Genomic DNA, 13579 nt, shown 5'->3' with positions numbered 1-13579 from the left:
GAGTTAAACTTTCGTACATACAATCCTGGGGAGCTGGACCCTGATTCCTATGTGATAGCTGATTTACCTCTCAGCAGATTAGTTAGGTATCATGTGTTTATAAAAAACCCAAACACACACTGGAGAAAGCACAGAAAAGTGGGTTAGCTCCAGTGAAAGGGCAACTCTCAGCCAAAGCACGCCTTGGCTGAAAGAAAGTGTTTGGATTTGTTACCAATTATTTTTTCCTGGTCTCAATTTGAAGGTTACTGGTGACATCAGTAAATAATATCCTGAACAAAGGACCCAAACAGACTGTATGACTGTTACTAGTTCTTTATGGGATGTAGAGACAGGCCAGCCATCCAGACTTGTCTCCTATGAACATGCACTTATATTCTTATACTTCTTCACCAAGAAGTGTATTTGCAGTTTTCTTCGCAGTGGGTGATTTCACACATGCCTTTTGCTCAGACCTCCCCTGAATTACTGGGAGCACTGTCTCGCAACCTTTGAATTGCAGACCACTTTTCTTAATTACCTGTCTCAGGGTCCCTAGAAATAACATTTTGGCCTTGTGGTGAATCGTGTATTTAGACATAATGTTATGCAAAGAAAAGAGGACTGAGTTAGCTTTCATTTCACCGGTGATGATATCAACTGATACATTTCTGACTTTTAACTACTTAATTGCTTGGTTTTCTGAATATTTCAGTTTCTTTACAGGGTAACTGAAGCAAAATCTTAATCTTTTCCCCCCAAACACCTTACACTTCCTGGGAAAAGGCTCTGTTAGTTCTGCACAAGCCCAGAGGTGCCACTCTTTGAGCTCAGCTGAATAATGAAATGTCTGTCTCCAACCTTAAATGTGTAAAGATTCACAGAGAAGTAACTTTTCCCTGAGCCTAAAATCCAGGCCTCTTGGCCAGAGGCCCATGTGTGAAATAGGTAGAGGAATGTCTGAGCTAAATTTATCAAGTGAAAAATGTGTCGTCTTTGTCTTTGTGTCCTTGTAAAATAGTTCTCCAAATGTGAAAAGCAAACACAGTGGTATCATCCATAAACAAATACCTTTAAAGCCACGTGCACCCTGTGAGCCTTTATCGCCCCGAGCCCCAAACGGGCCAAATTCTCCTTTGATTCCCTTGATGCCTGGTCTTCCTTTGAGGCCTGTCATGCCTTTGAAACCATCAATGCCAGGTGAACCTCTCAAGCCTTTAAAGAAAGATGGGGAACAGAGTTGTTACTTCACTCAGATTTCTGCGAACTAAGTAAATGTGAACCAGCAACGCGTGACTAGAATGGTACGAAAACTTGTGTAGCGGTACCTATGGCTGGGTGCCTTGATGCCTGGGGCAATCTGCAGCTCTACATCAGGCACCCAAGCTCTCTGACAGGTAAAGAAGAGCCGGGGTTCACTAGACTGCCTCAAATGGCCAAGAGGAGATGTTGTGGAGATGACCAGAACTTTGTGTCTTCTTCTGAAAGATCAGCTGAACCCCTCCCTCTCCTACAGATAAGCTAGAAAAAGGGACCTAGTTCCAAGCAATGTTTTCAGTCTACCCATTCTTCTACATGTGGAGATACAAATCATGGGTCTAAGTCTGGCTGGCTCTCTTTCACCAAAAATTCCTGTACTCCTCTTTTCTGAGCAAGAGGATGCTGTTTTCCATGGGTCATTCCAACAAATAGTTCATCATTCCTCACAAGTGAGACCTGATCAGTACTCCAGAGTTGTCCTAGGAAAAAAGTCCTATCTTTCCAACTGATGAAATTGCAACGTGCACTTTTAGGCACGCACCCCACCTTTGTGTTTAACTTGGCTTCACATGGAGTTCAATCCTGTTGAAACTCCCTGTGTGATGTAGACAGCTTGCATTATACATAATGTTTTTGTGGCTGGCAAGTGAGAATCTCACCTTCTCTATAAGTGAGACTGGTATCCTGGTAAAAGTCAACATCAAGGTCTTGTGTCTGGCATTGCTCACTACACAACTGCTAGCATTAAAAAACTTAATGCAAAGATTTGGGGAAACATCTCTTTTATTTCATTAAAAGCTAGTGTGACTGGGACAAGGGAAAAATTTCTGGAGAGTGAAAAAAGACTGTATTTTTCAAAAGGAGAAATAAGACAGCCATTGCTCTTCTAAATAGGGCTGCATGTCACAGGCCGGCATTTTGACAAGCACAACACAGGCGTAAACAGCCAGTGATTCTGGAATATATTAGGCACATGACCCTAATTCTTCTGTTTTAAACAGATGTAGCCCAGTAGAGAATGTGTCCTGTTCATCTCAGTACAGAACAGCTTTAAGCAACTTTTTTCTGTTTCCTTTATTATCATGAGTTACGAACTTGCCAAGGTGTTCTATGCCTATGGTTTTCCTATGTGACTAGCTTTAAGTAAGGGAGTAAATACTGCAGATCTGTCTACTGGTATGAATAAGCAACTGTTTTCAAAGCAGCCATCCAGAGCTCACCTTTATCTCCTGGAAAGCCATCCATTCCACTTATGCCAGGGGGACCAGTCACACCACGTATACCTTGTAATCCCGGGTAACCTGTTTCACCTTTGTCACCAGACAGACCTTTGAGGCCCACAGGGCCAGGAAAACCTTGCTCACCATCTTCTCCTCTAGCACCAGGTGGACCTGCCATGTAAACAGGGAGATTAAAAAGCGTTTGGACATACATGATGATTCCATACAAGGTAGCTCAAGAGAGAGAAAACTGCTATCCTACCAGCTTCATGTTGAGGGGGGAAAATTAGGATTGTTTTCGGCAAAGAACCACAGAAATGATTATAAAGACAAAACAGCTCATCAAAGCAAACCAGTCTCTCTACCAGCTTGGCTCTGTACCCACTCCCAGGAAGGATCTTCCTCTCCTCTTTAATTTAAGAATTAATCCCCTTTTCCATAAGACTACTCCCATTCGGTAGCTCCCTCCTCCCAGTCTGCCATCAGCAAGTTCTAACCTGGCTTGGTGGGTGGCTATAGAAGGAAAAGCAGCAGCTCTGCCAGTGAGGACCGTCATCACCCTTGCTTCTCACCTGTGATACCAGCACAATTTGCAATCACAGTGTCTGCACCATTGCTGTCATTTCCCTGGCTGGGAATTAAAGTGTGGTATCTGCCACAACCCCAGGCTTAACTTTCTGCTGCAGAAACCATACAGTTGCCCTGCCACAGGGAACCGGCAGGACGAGTGACACAGGACAGCAATCGTTCCTCACCCACAGGTCCTTGAGAGCCAGGCCTGCCATCTGGCCCACGGTTTCCTGGTGGGCCTGGGAATCCATGTGTTCCTGGTGTTCCTGGCAATCCCATCAAACCGGGGAGACCTTGTGGCCCTGGATCTCCTTTGGGTCCTGGCAAACCTGGGTTACCATCTGCTCCTAAAATGCCATAATCATGCATTAGAGAGCATAAATATCTAGAGAGCTTATTATTACACATAACTTCTGCGTATACACTAGTCTTTCACAGGGTATGTATTTCCTTTGAAAATTCAGTGAGAACAGGAAAAGCAAATTAAAAGACTGCTCATTAGTTTTAAAATAATCGACATTACCAGTAATGATCTCAGTATTTGCATTGGAAAGTTTGACTGGCTCTTTCAAATGAATGGAAACAATTTGCACCAGGTGGATATAGACGGAGCAGTTCTCTTCCATTTTTACCCCAGTAATTCTGCAATTCCTGATCTCTCTCTTTATCACATACGTCTTTGTAAGAATCAAATCAGGCAGCTGACTGAACCACTGAAATAATGCTCTGTATCTTTTCTAAAATGTGATAGGCAGGAATACAACCATTTAAGGCAGATGGTGGGTTGTGGTTTTGCATTATGCACGAATTTTCAAGTAAGGTCATCACACGGCATTGTTACAAGATTCATACAAACACCTAAGCAAAAAGGCCCTGATTCTACATGACTTAGTGCACTGGGTGAAAATTTACAGCTCTATGATGTAAAAGCAAAGGAGGTGTCAAGATTTAAAAGGTAATGCCTGCTTTGCATTCAGATTGGAGAAGCGACAGTGTAAGAGACCTCAAAAGTACACGACACTTTAAAATCCATGCCAAGTGGATCTGTTTCTCTTTATTCAGGTTTTACATCAGTGTAGGTGCACTGGCTTGACTGCAGTTAAGGTGCTTTGTAACTGAGGTCACATAAGGTGAATTTTCTCAACAACAGAATACAGGCTTTAGCTCTCTGTTCTGAGGAGACAGTAGTTTAAGTGGCATAGATGATACGAAGGAATCACTAGCCACTTCATATAAAACTAAAAATCAGTATGAATAATTAAATTTTTCATGTGCTTTTTTTGGAGCCATTCTGTCAGAACTGTAAAATAAATCAGGAACAGAGAAACTAGTAATGCTTTTTCTTTTTGCTGCACATATTTTTCGTTCTTACTAAAAAACTTAGTTTTACAGAAATGCTTAGAGAGAAGGTACAAAGTCACACAAATTTTTTTTCCCCTTTTCAATCCATGTTTTACCTTTAATTCTTCCCCTTTTCAGAGGTGTTAGCGATGTTCTGTGCCTTTTCTCAAACTTGTCAAGTGCCACAGAACTGCCTTCATCTCTTTCCTTCACTCTAGGGCTCTACTGAAGGTGAAACCAGCTCTCCTCACTTCAAATAACTCATGTAATATGATGCTGCTCTTTTTTAAATTGTATTGAAAGTAATGAGAAGAGTCTACAAAACAGGTTCCTGTGATATACCTCCTTGCTTTGAGCTAGTCACACAATTACTACTCCTTTCTCACTTCTGCAACAGGGCAAGGGGGTAATCAGCAGTCCTAAATTTAACTCTGTGTCCAAATGCTACTGAAACTCTGTATCAGGGGATGCTTATTTCACATATGCTTTTGAGAGTCCTCCACAGAATTCTGAGTGACAAAGTCAGATTTTGTACATAAACTATGGTTCTCTCTGTTTTCTATAAGGAGTTTAGTGTGGTTTTTTTTTAGCTCTGTGAAATAGTGAAATAAAATGAACACCCTAAAAAGTTATGAATAAGTATATAATGTTATCTTTTTCTTGTTTCTGAGCGCCCAAAGACTGACCAGGTAAAATGGCTTATTAACATTTACTAAACACTATGACCTCTTAGTTAAAATTTACAAATTCTGCATTAGTGCAATGTGCTATCCTGCGAAGTCATGTCTTATCCAAACGTCGCCTGGCATGGGAAACAATCTCCATATTATGCAGTATGTAAGTTAAAAGTCAGGGTAATAACTATATCACCACTCCCCTAACTACAGTGGGGAAAAATTAACAGCACATCTGAACACAACAAAGATGAGCAAAAATCTGGTTCTTTGGTATCCAGTTGTAGCTGATTTGCTGTAATGTAATGTGAAGGAATGCTGGCCTTAAGCAATGGATCTCCAGAAGGTGTTTGGAGGACCCAGGCATACTGGTAACAGCTGAGGTAGATGGGGAAGGGCTGGGAGATCATCAGGCACTGGGACTTGATGCTGGGGTCATCAGTACTTCCAGCGCATGGGAGATCATCAGGCACCAGGACTTAATGCTGTGGTCTTCAGTACTTCCAACGCATCCTAACACTGTCTCTTACTACTCTCACATCTCCAAAATTTGGCTTAATTTATATCACACTCTTACTCAAACATTTCTTTATTTGAAATAGCTGTTACCTCTAGCTCCCGGTACTCCTTGATCTCCCGGCACGCCTTTCAACCCTGGGAAGCCAGGGAGCCCGACATCCCCTCGGGAACCTGCTGCTGCTCCTAAAACGTCACCAGGCAGGCCCTTCAGTCCTGCCGCTCCCGGAGCACCGGATTTTCCCGTAAGGCCTGGGTGTCCCTGCAGTCCAGGTAGACCGTTCGGGCCCCTGTCTCCCCTGGGCCCAGTAAAACCTATAAATAAAACAGGGACTAGGTATTACAGGGTTCACTACAAATATTGGGAGTTCAAATCCTAGATACACCATCATAATGCCTTTTATATTACTGTAATTTTCCTTAGTTCTTAGCGGAAACCTATAGAATTGAACAAAGTGTTACATGCATGTTTTTAAACCATGCAGCATTTATAAGAACATTTGACCAAATGTGGAAATTGGCAGAACTTACAGATGACCCCTCAGGATCCCTAGTCCTGGGTGATAAAAGATCCACAGCTCCAAGCACAGTTACTTCTGTGCACCTATTTTGACATGGCTATCGCAGCATTTTCTAGATGTCATAGTCTGTAAAAAATCAGTTCCTGTACACAAAAACCTGCTTTGATACACAGCAGGGGTAACACATTTCAAGGGGTGAAACTTGAAAAAAAATAGAAATTGCATAACTGGCAAGACCTGGGGGAGTTGCCCAGATGGGTCATTGCTGTTGCTGTTCCCCACACATCTCAAGGGACCAATGCCAATCGCTTCAGACTCTTGATGAAGGAGTGCCACCATCCCTGTCCTCTACCCTGTAGGTGAATGACTGGGAGGGCACAAGCCCCATTACCACAAATGACAGAGGAAAAGCTTCTTGTGGACTGGGAAACTGGACCTGCACTGGAAGTTAAGTCCAAGCACTGGTGAAAGATAGCATGGAAGACTGCAGAAAATTGCTCTGAGTGCCGACCACGCTGTGGCCTGGGAGCCTCAATTTAGCATTTAGAGCACTCTTCAGAGCTTAGCAGGGAAAACAGAGGTTCATGGTCCTGCCCTACGCTGCACAGAGCATGTTTTATGATGCATCCCTTGCCTGTTGAACAGAAGATGCATCAACTCTTCTTTTGCTTTCTCTTTTGCCACTACAGATGCTGTAGATGAGCCTGAAGAATACTTTCAGGTCATGTGCTGCCTTAGGGAAAAGCAGCAACTGGGCACTGGTTTCAGGAAAGTCTGCAGCACTTCTTTGGAATCTGAGGATTTAGGGCTTTGAAAACAGATAGATGGAGAGAATTTCTAGAGAGCTCCTAAATTAAGTTGCATCAATAGCTCCTGAAATGTGCTACAGAAAAACCTGGTGCCCATTTCTCTGACCTGATTAACCTGATCAACCACAGGGAAGTGATAGCTTCTGCAGTAACTCTTGCTGGACTGACTGATGATCCATGAACATACTCACTGGAGCTTACATGAGTATGCAGTGCCATTATTTGAGGCTCATCTGACTTACTATCTATGAACAGATCAACTGTACATGCAATTAATTCATGTGTCTTGGACATCCTGGAACCTCTGGAGAGATACAGAAGCCCTGGGGTTTAATCTGTACCTGTTACAGACTAGCCTAAAATATGACAGGTATTGAACACTTGCAAACACTGTTGCCACCTACAGCCAAGGCGAGTAGCTAGTACTCTGCCTCTGATACATCCAGTATAATTTATGCTAATGCTGGAATGAGTTAAATAGAAATACTAATACTAGTATTTTTTCCTTTCTGCATCATAATTCTAAGTATATTCCATCTGGAATCTGAAATATCTTGTTATTGAATTTCTTTATTTCTATGTGAATGTCATGAATTTTTACTGTCACACAGTTTTGCACTATAAAGAAGATTTTAAAAGGTTGGAGTCTATGTTACTTTTCGTAATTACAGAAGTTGCAGGAAATCCTTTTAATTTGAAAAATAGCGGTTTTGTATAATAACTTAATGTTTGAATGTGGAAGGGAAGATAAGTGAAAAATGTATCTGGAAGCAAGTTTTTCTGTTTCAGTGACTATAGTAAAGAGGCCAAAAGTATATAAAGAATGACTAATTAATTATGTCAATATACCTGGAGGACCTGGGTATCCTTCCCGACCTGGATCACCTCGTGTACCATTTGGCCCTGGGTAGCCCTTTGGACCTGGATCACCTGGGAATCCTCTCACACCTTTTGCACCTAAATTACATAAAAGAAAGTAAATAAGTGTGATCTGAACAAACAAAACAGAAATGTGCATATAATGTAAGAAAAGGTAGTGGTAAATAACATCATGTGTTTTTGGATGCAGAGATGAAAATTTTGTTTAAATTAAACGGGACGACACTGTAGCTCTTTAGCAGTACTCAAGAACAGCATCAAGACATGGACCAAAATCTAGGCTAAGTGCTCTTACAAACACAGATTAATGTGACTTAAAGACTAATGATATGGAGACTACTAGGGTGAAAATAATCTCACAGACTTTTGGAGACTTTATTTTGTAAATTAAGGCTTTTAGCTTAAGGTCAAAAGCCAATGTCAAAGAAGAATGCTCAGCAGAAACAGGCATGAGATGCTGTAGCAAGAGCCAATTTTTCTCTTTCCTGCTCTACTGATCACAGAACAAAAAGAGACTGGTTTAGATAAACATGAAATAGAAATGTAAGGCTAAAGGTTAGATCTAATCATCCTAGAAACTGAATACAAATTAACCAGCCTACTTACTATATTTGTAACAGTACAGGCCTATAGCTTTGGTAGGAAAAGAAGGGCTGTGCCCTGGAAAAGTGTTCCTCTGGCACTGAATTCATGTTCATATCAAGTTATATCCTGACAAGTAAAATAAGACTTCACTTCCTTGTGATTTGACATTTGGGTAAGGGCAAATATTACTGTTTCTTAACATCTCAAAACCTGCAAGCATTTTGTAGGATTCTTTTGTTAAGTTTATGAAATCATATTATTTTTATGTTATATTATTATTTTATATTATTATTTTATGTTTTTTCCATACAATAGTTTTATTACATGAGTCTCCCTAATTCATTATCTTCCAAGATCAAGATATTTTGGTAAAGTTCTTTGAAAATAATTCCTGTGGAATGCTTTGTTTCCCTACCTCTCCCGCTCCTCAAACTCCTTAAGTTTCCAGCTAAGGCCTGAAAGTCAACGACATGCTTTAACATTTTAAATGTTGTTGCTTATCGTCACCATGAACTGCAACTCTTTTATTTATGACACTGAAAGCAATTTTCTCTCTACTTCTAACTATGACAAACCAAGGAAAATACCACTTGAATGTTGAGACTTCCTTATACTTTAGTTTTCTGAATTCCCATTATTTAACCATGATTTTTTGCAGTTTTAGCTGTTGTCTGTGAAGGGGAGAAGGAAACCTTTTAAAAGATCACAAATAAGGTGCATATAAATGGCCAATGCAGTGTGAATAGCATCTTCCCGGTGCCATACAAAACTATTGTTCTCTCCCTTATATGAACAATAACTTATCAGAAAGCAATTAAAAAGAAAAATCCTTTCTTTCAGGTCTCAGTGAAAGATTCTAACGTACCTCTTACCCAAATAGCATCTTGGTTTTCTTTCCCATCTGTAATAACTGACTTTTCATTCATTCTGTTCAGTATTGCACTCATTAAAAAGCCATGTTAGAGAAAGAAGGTGGCAGATAGAGAACGCAACCACTGCTTACCACCATTAGCTCGTGTTAACATGTTGTGCCAAACAGTAGTAAGAAAAAGGTTTTATTTTAGATCAGTGTTTAGTTTGCAATTGCTTTAGCTGTTTTTGAAACAGAAAACAACTTAAACATTTCATTCAACAGTGATCACATAGGTCTTGAGACTACTGAATAACCAGGATGTAACTTAGGGTGGGCTGTGTATGTTGCCAGGAATTTCAAAAGAAGTCAAGGACATAAGGGTGTGAGACTACAAAGATTACTTCTTAGTTGATACACTGGGTGCCATCAGCACCCAGGACACTGAGAGACTTGGTTGTCTATAGCAGAGCTCCATCCTGGCTGAAAAGGAGGAGGGAAATCTTGTGGACAAACCCACATCACTCTAAGCAGACAATGAAAATAGTGTAAAGGAGGTGTTGGTGCTTTTGTGCGAATGTGGAGAATGTGGGTAGGAATGATGCTCCAGAAAGCTAGACTGACACAGCTATAGCAACAAGAACCTGCAAAAAGTTGCAAAATGTGCCCTGTTCCTCCTGGGTTTCCAGCTCCAGAACTGCCTCAGGCTGAAAGTTGGCTATGAACAGAATTCTGCACTGGACTCAGCAAGGGGCCTTTTCCAGTTTTTGGAGGGAAGGGATGCAAAAAAAAAAATAAAATCTTAAATTTACTAAAACATATGAGCTGACAAAGAAAGATTTGTGAAAGAGTTAACCAAGGGCACAAAATACAAAACACACAAAACCAGCATCACTTGTGTTACAGCAGTCTTACAGCTAGGAGTTAAATCTGACTGTATTTGCTGAAAGAAAAACCTTCCAGCTCATGTGAATGAAAGAATAAACAAATTGTCTTACTCAGAAAAAAATTACAAAAATGGCAAAGAAAACAACCTTTCAGAAGCATTCATAACAACAAACTAAGCCATTAGGACTAAGGAAACACAGGTCAGAGATACACATCATCTTTCAACAGAGTGAAAATGTTCCCTTTTAAGATCCATTAGTCTCTGATAAATCAGTCCATCAATCCATGCGTGCCATAATAAACCTTGCGCTGGAAACCCCCCCGCCCAAGCTTGACCTTAAAATTTATAGCCCAGATTTCTGACCTTGGCTAAAGTATGGGGGGCATAGGAATGGGTGCATCAAGAATTTTACATTTCCCCAGAGATTGAAGGACCCAGTCATGGTTTTCATCAGTACTTTTACCAGCTGGTGATGAGAAGAATTTCTGAAAAACAGCTTTATTGCTTAGGCTGGGAGAACACAAACTTATGGGAACTACCAGCGCTGGTCAGAGGATCCCTTTTCAAGGCCAATCATTACGACCACTCAGTACACCTGGTCCACATTTCTCTCAATTCCATCTCACACAGTCCTTCAGACCGTGTCCCCACCTCCTTTTCCTCTTCCTTTTGGAAAGAGGTGGGGAAACTTCAGTGCTGTGAAGGCCCAGGATCACCAGTTGGTCCCTATGGGCTATGGTGGACCAGCTTTGCAAGGAAAAGCATGCGTGGCTACAGACAGCACAACTGCATTGCATCAGACAACCTGGCCCTTTACAGCGAGCTGTCTTAAAAGCCTTTAGGCTTGCATGTACTGAAGGCACTCTGTATATCACATGAGGAGAAACAGTAGGAAGGATCTTCCACAGTCCTCCATTGCAACCTTTTATCACCCTGCTCTCAAGAGGACAGGATTTTTCCTTGTGAAGTGTCCAGTCAGCTCTGAGAGACCTCAGTATACTCTCTAGCAATAAACTCTCTCTGTAACTCTTACTTACCTGCATGTGGAGAATAGCAAATGAGCTGTGCTTTCTGCCTCCTGTTTTATGGCTGACCCTTATTAGCAAAGGCAGAATTAGCTCAGGAACAGCGCAGCCACCTGGGATGCATGCTGCTTAGATCTCTCTGCTGGCTTCAAGCTACCTCTGCCTTCCACTGTAATTTCTAAAACTTGCTGCCTGCTAAGGCTCAACTTTAATAGATCTGGCAAGATCTCCCTCAAAATGTCGTGTGTGTGTGAAACAAAGGTGAAGGCAAAACGTTACCTGTGGCTCCTGGCAGTCCTGGCTTGCCTTGGGATCCCTTTGGTGGCCTCACACAGCCCGCACCTGCAAATGAAGAGGGTTAATAGCACTGTATGTGCTCAAATGCTGCCTCTCATCAGCTCTGCACCTGCAGTTGAGATCACATCATTAAAGTAGGTGAATGAAATTAACAGGCAAAACCTTAATTTAAAAAAGGTTTTATTTTTCACTAGAAAAAAATTATTGGTTGTGGGTAGTAGCATTTTCAGGGGAGCACTCACACTGAGCTGCATCCCAACAGCTGCTCTTCTGCCTGTTTTGCAGAGGCTATGGTGGCTGCTCCAGCTAGACTGGCATAGGAAGGGTAGTCCAACCTCATGGATGAATGTATTTTTCAGAGTGAGAGAGACACTTAGTTTCCCTGTGGGCAATTTATACCCCTGAAGCAATAAAGTAAATTTTTGGTAGAAATGAAAGGGTTTTTTCTTTATGGGTCAAATTGCACTGAAAATCTTCACTCAAAGATTTTCTTTAAAAAAAGTTGCTTACATTTTCTTGGGCACCTAATTTCTGGGACCATCATTAAAATTGCATGGTAATCATTATTTTGTCACAATAAATACTCAGGAGCAATGAAATAAAGACTTTCTGAATTGCAAGAATAAAACTACAATAATTTCAGAATATGTACAATTTGATTAAATTACTTTAGAGCTACATACAGTATACGCATGGTTATTTGTGACCTGAAGTTCAAATAGTTTACAATCAAGAGCATCCAAAGCAGTCATCAGAAAGTAAGCATCAAGCCATAAGAGCAGCATAAGACTAAATATTAAAATATATTCAAGCCATTTGTATGTACAGTACCTGACCATATTGGCTCAGTTGCATCTCCTCTAGAAAAGTCTTCAGTGACCTGCCCACAATCTTATGAGCCAAGAAGGAAAAGATAGTTATTATTTAAAAGAGAGAAATCGTAAAACACTCTCAATTCTAACTAAAATGTCTATTACAACATCCGATAAAGTACTCTCATATGTATTATGCATACATGCAACACAAACTATTTCCTATAACATACTGGAACTCTCTATCCATATATTAATTAGATCCAGGCTTGAAACCTAACCCAGTCAGAATTAGGAGGCTCTGTGTCCCAGGCACTGTGCAGGGTTGGCAGGTGCCTGCTCTGGCTTGAATATTCTGCCAGGCATCCTGAAGTTGTGCAATAGAACTTTGAGCCTGAGCTCTTGTGAATGTAGCTCTGGCATTCTTATGCTGGAAGGGACTTGGAAAGCTGCAGAGACGCTATGAAGAGATCTGAAAGATGGGTACATGATTTTCTCTGGTCATTTAAAAGATTATGTTGGATGGGAAAGACCAGAGAAAACCACCTGTGAGTACTCCAACAGCAGGATGTCGCTCCATTGCTTCTGACTGCTTAAAACCTGAAAGATGTTACTTGCTGGCACTAAGACATTCATTCATGCTATTTCAATACCTGACATCAAACTGCTGGGACCTCGGAAGTATTTCCTTCTTTAAGATTTCTGTACAACTAATATAAGCGATCCCTTTTCACCCCAATAACCTCCCTTTTCAACAGCGTGCTGCACAGATGCTGCACACAATTCAGTAATGATCTCCCATGGCTTTGCTGTAAGACAGAGTGACTGTTAGAAGTGCCTTACCTAGTTGGCCAGGCTCTCCTGGCAGACCGGGCAGACCTGGAGGTCCTGGGTTTCCATCTTGTCCATGGTCACCTGGAGGACCCCGGTACCCTTTTGGGCCAGGAAATCCTTCACCTGGCAGGCCTGCTTCTCCTGGAAAGCCCTTTGGGCCTAATTCACCTGGATAACCAGGATCACCAGGGAAACCTCTGATACTGTCACCCTGTGGGAAGTGAACACAGGTGGTCACTCCTGACTTTGTTGACGAAACAAACATAACTCAAACAGTTGAACTACTCTCATGAATGACACCTTAGAGGCAGTAATTTCTCAGGTGTTGCATCCCAGCTCTTTAAATCAATATTGCAAATAAAATATTTTTTTTGAAATAATCATCTAACATTCATTTAGACCCTATGGAAGAAAAGGCACAAGAGAAGCACTCTTAGAGGGAGCACTCCCCTAAGAATGCGGACCCATGAATGGCACTTGGGCAATATGAATCACTGCTGTAGAGAGGCTTACTGCCC

The 13579-nt window shown here is 41.4% G+C and overlaps 1 protein-coding gene across 3 annotated transcripts in view; it reads right to left on the bottom strand.

Moving 5' to 3' along the window:
- COL4A2 (collagen type IV alpha 2 chain) overlaps positions 1–13579 on the bottom strand; it is a 149559-nt gene that overhangs the window by 17774 nt on the left and 118206 nt on the right. For all 3 annotated transcript variants that reach the window (XM_037375714.1, XM_037375715.1, XM_037375713.1), the window contains 8 exons: positions 13071–13272; positions 12247–12306; positions 11398–11460; positions 7740–7847; positions 5654–5875; positions 3215–3376; positions 2460–2630; positions 1051–1194 (listed from right to left, as the gene is read on the bottom strand). In XM_037375714.1, the coding sequence (XP_037231611.1) occupies positions 1051–1194; positions 2460–2630; positions 3215–3376; positions 5654–5875; positions 7740–7847; positions 11398–11460; positions 12247–12306; positions 13071–13272 (1132 nt within the window). The remainder of the gene's footprint in view (positions 1–1050; positions 1195–2459; positions 2631–3214; positions 3377–5653; positions 5876–7739; positions 7848–11397; positions 11461–12246; positions 12307–13070; positions 13273–13579) is intronic.

This window comes from Falco rusticolus, chromosome 2, assembly GCF_015220075.1.
Source record: "Falco rusticolus isolate bFalRus1 chromosome 2, bFalRus1.pri, whole genome shotgun sequence".
NCBI classification, from domain to species: Eukaryota; Metazoa; Chordata; class Aves; order Falconiformes; family Falconidae; genus Falco; species Falco rusticolus.
This window is presented reverse-complemented; position numbering and strand designations above follow the sequence as displayed.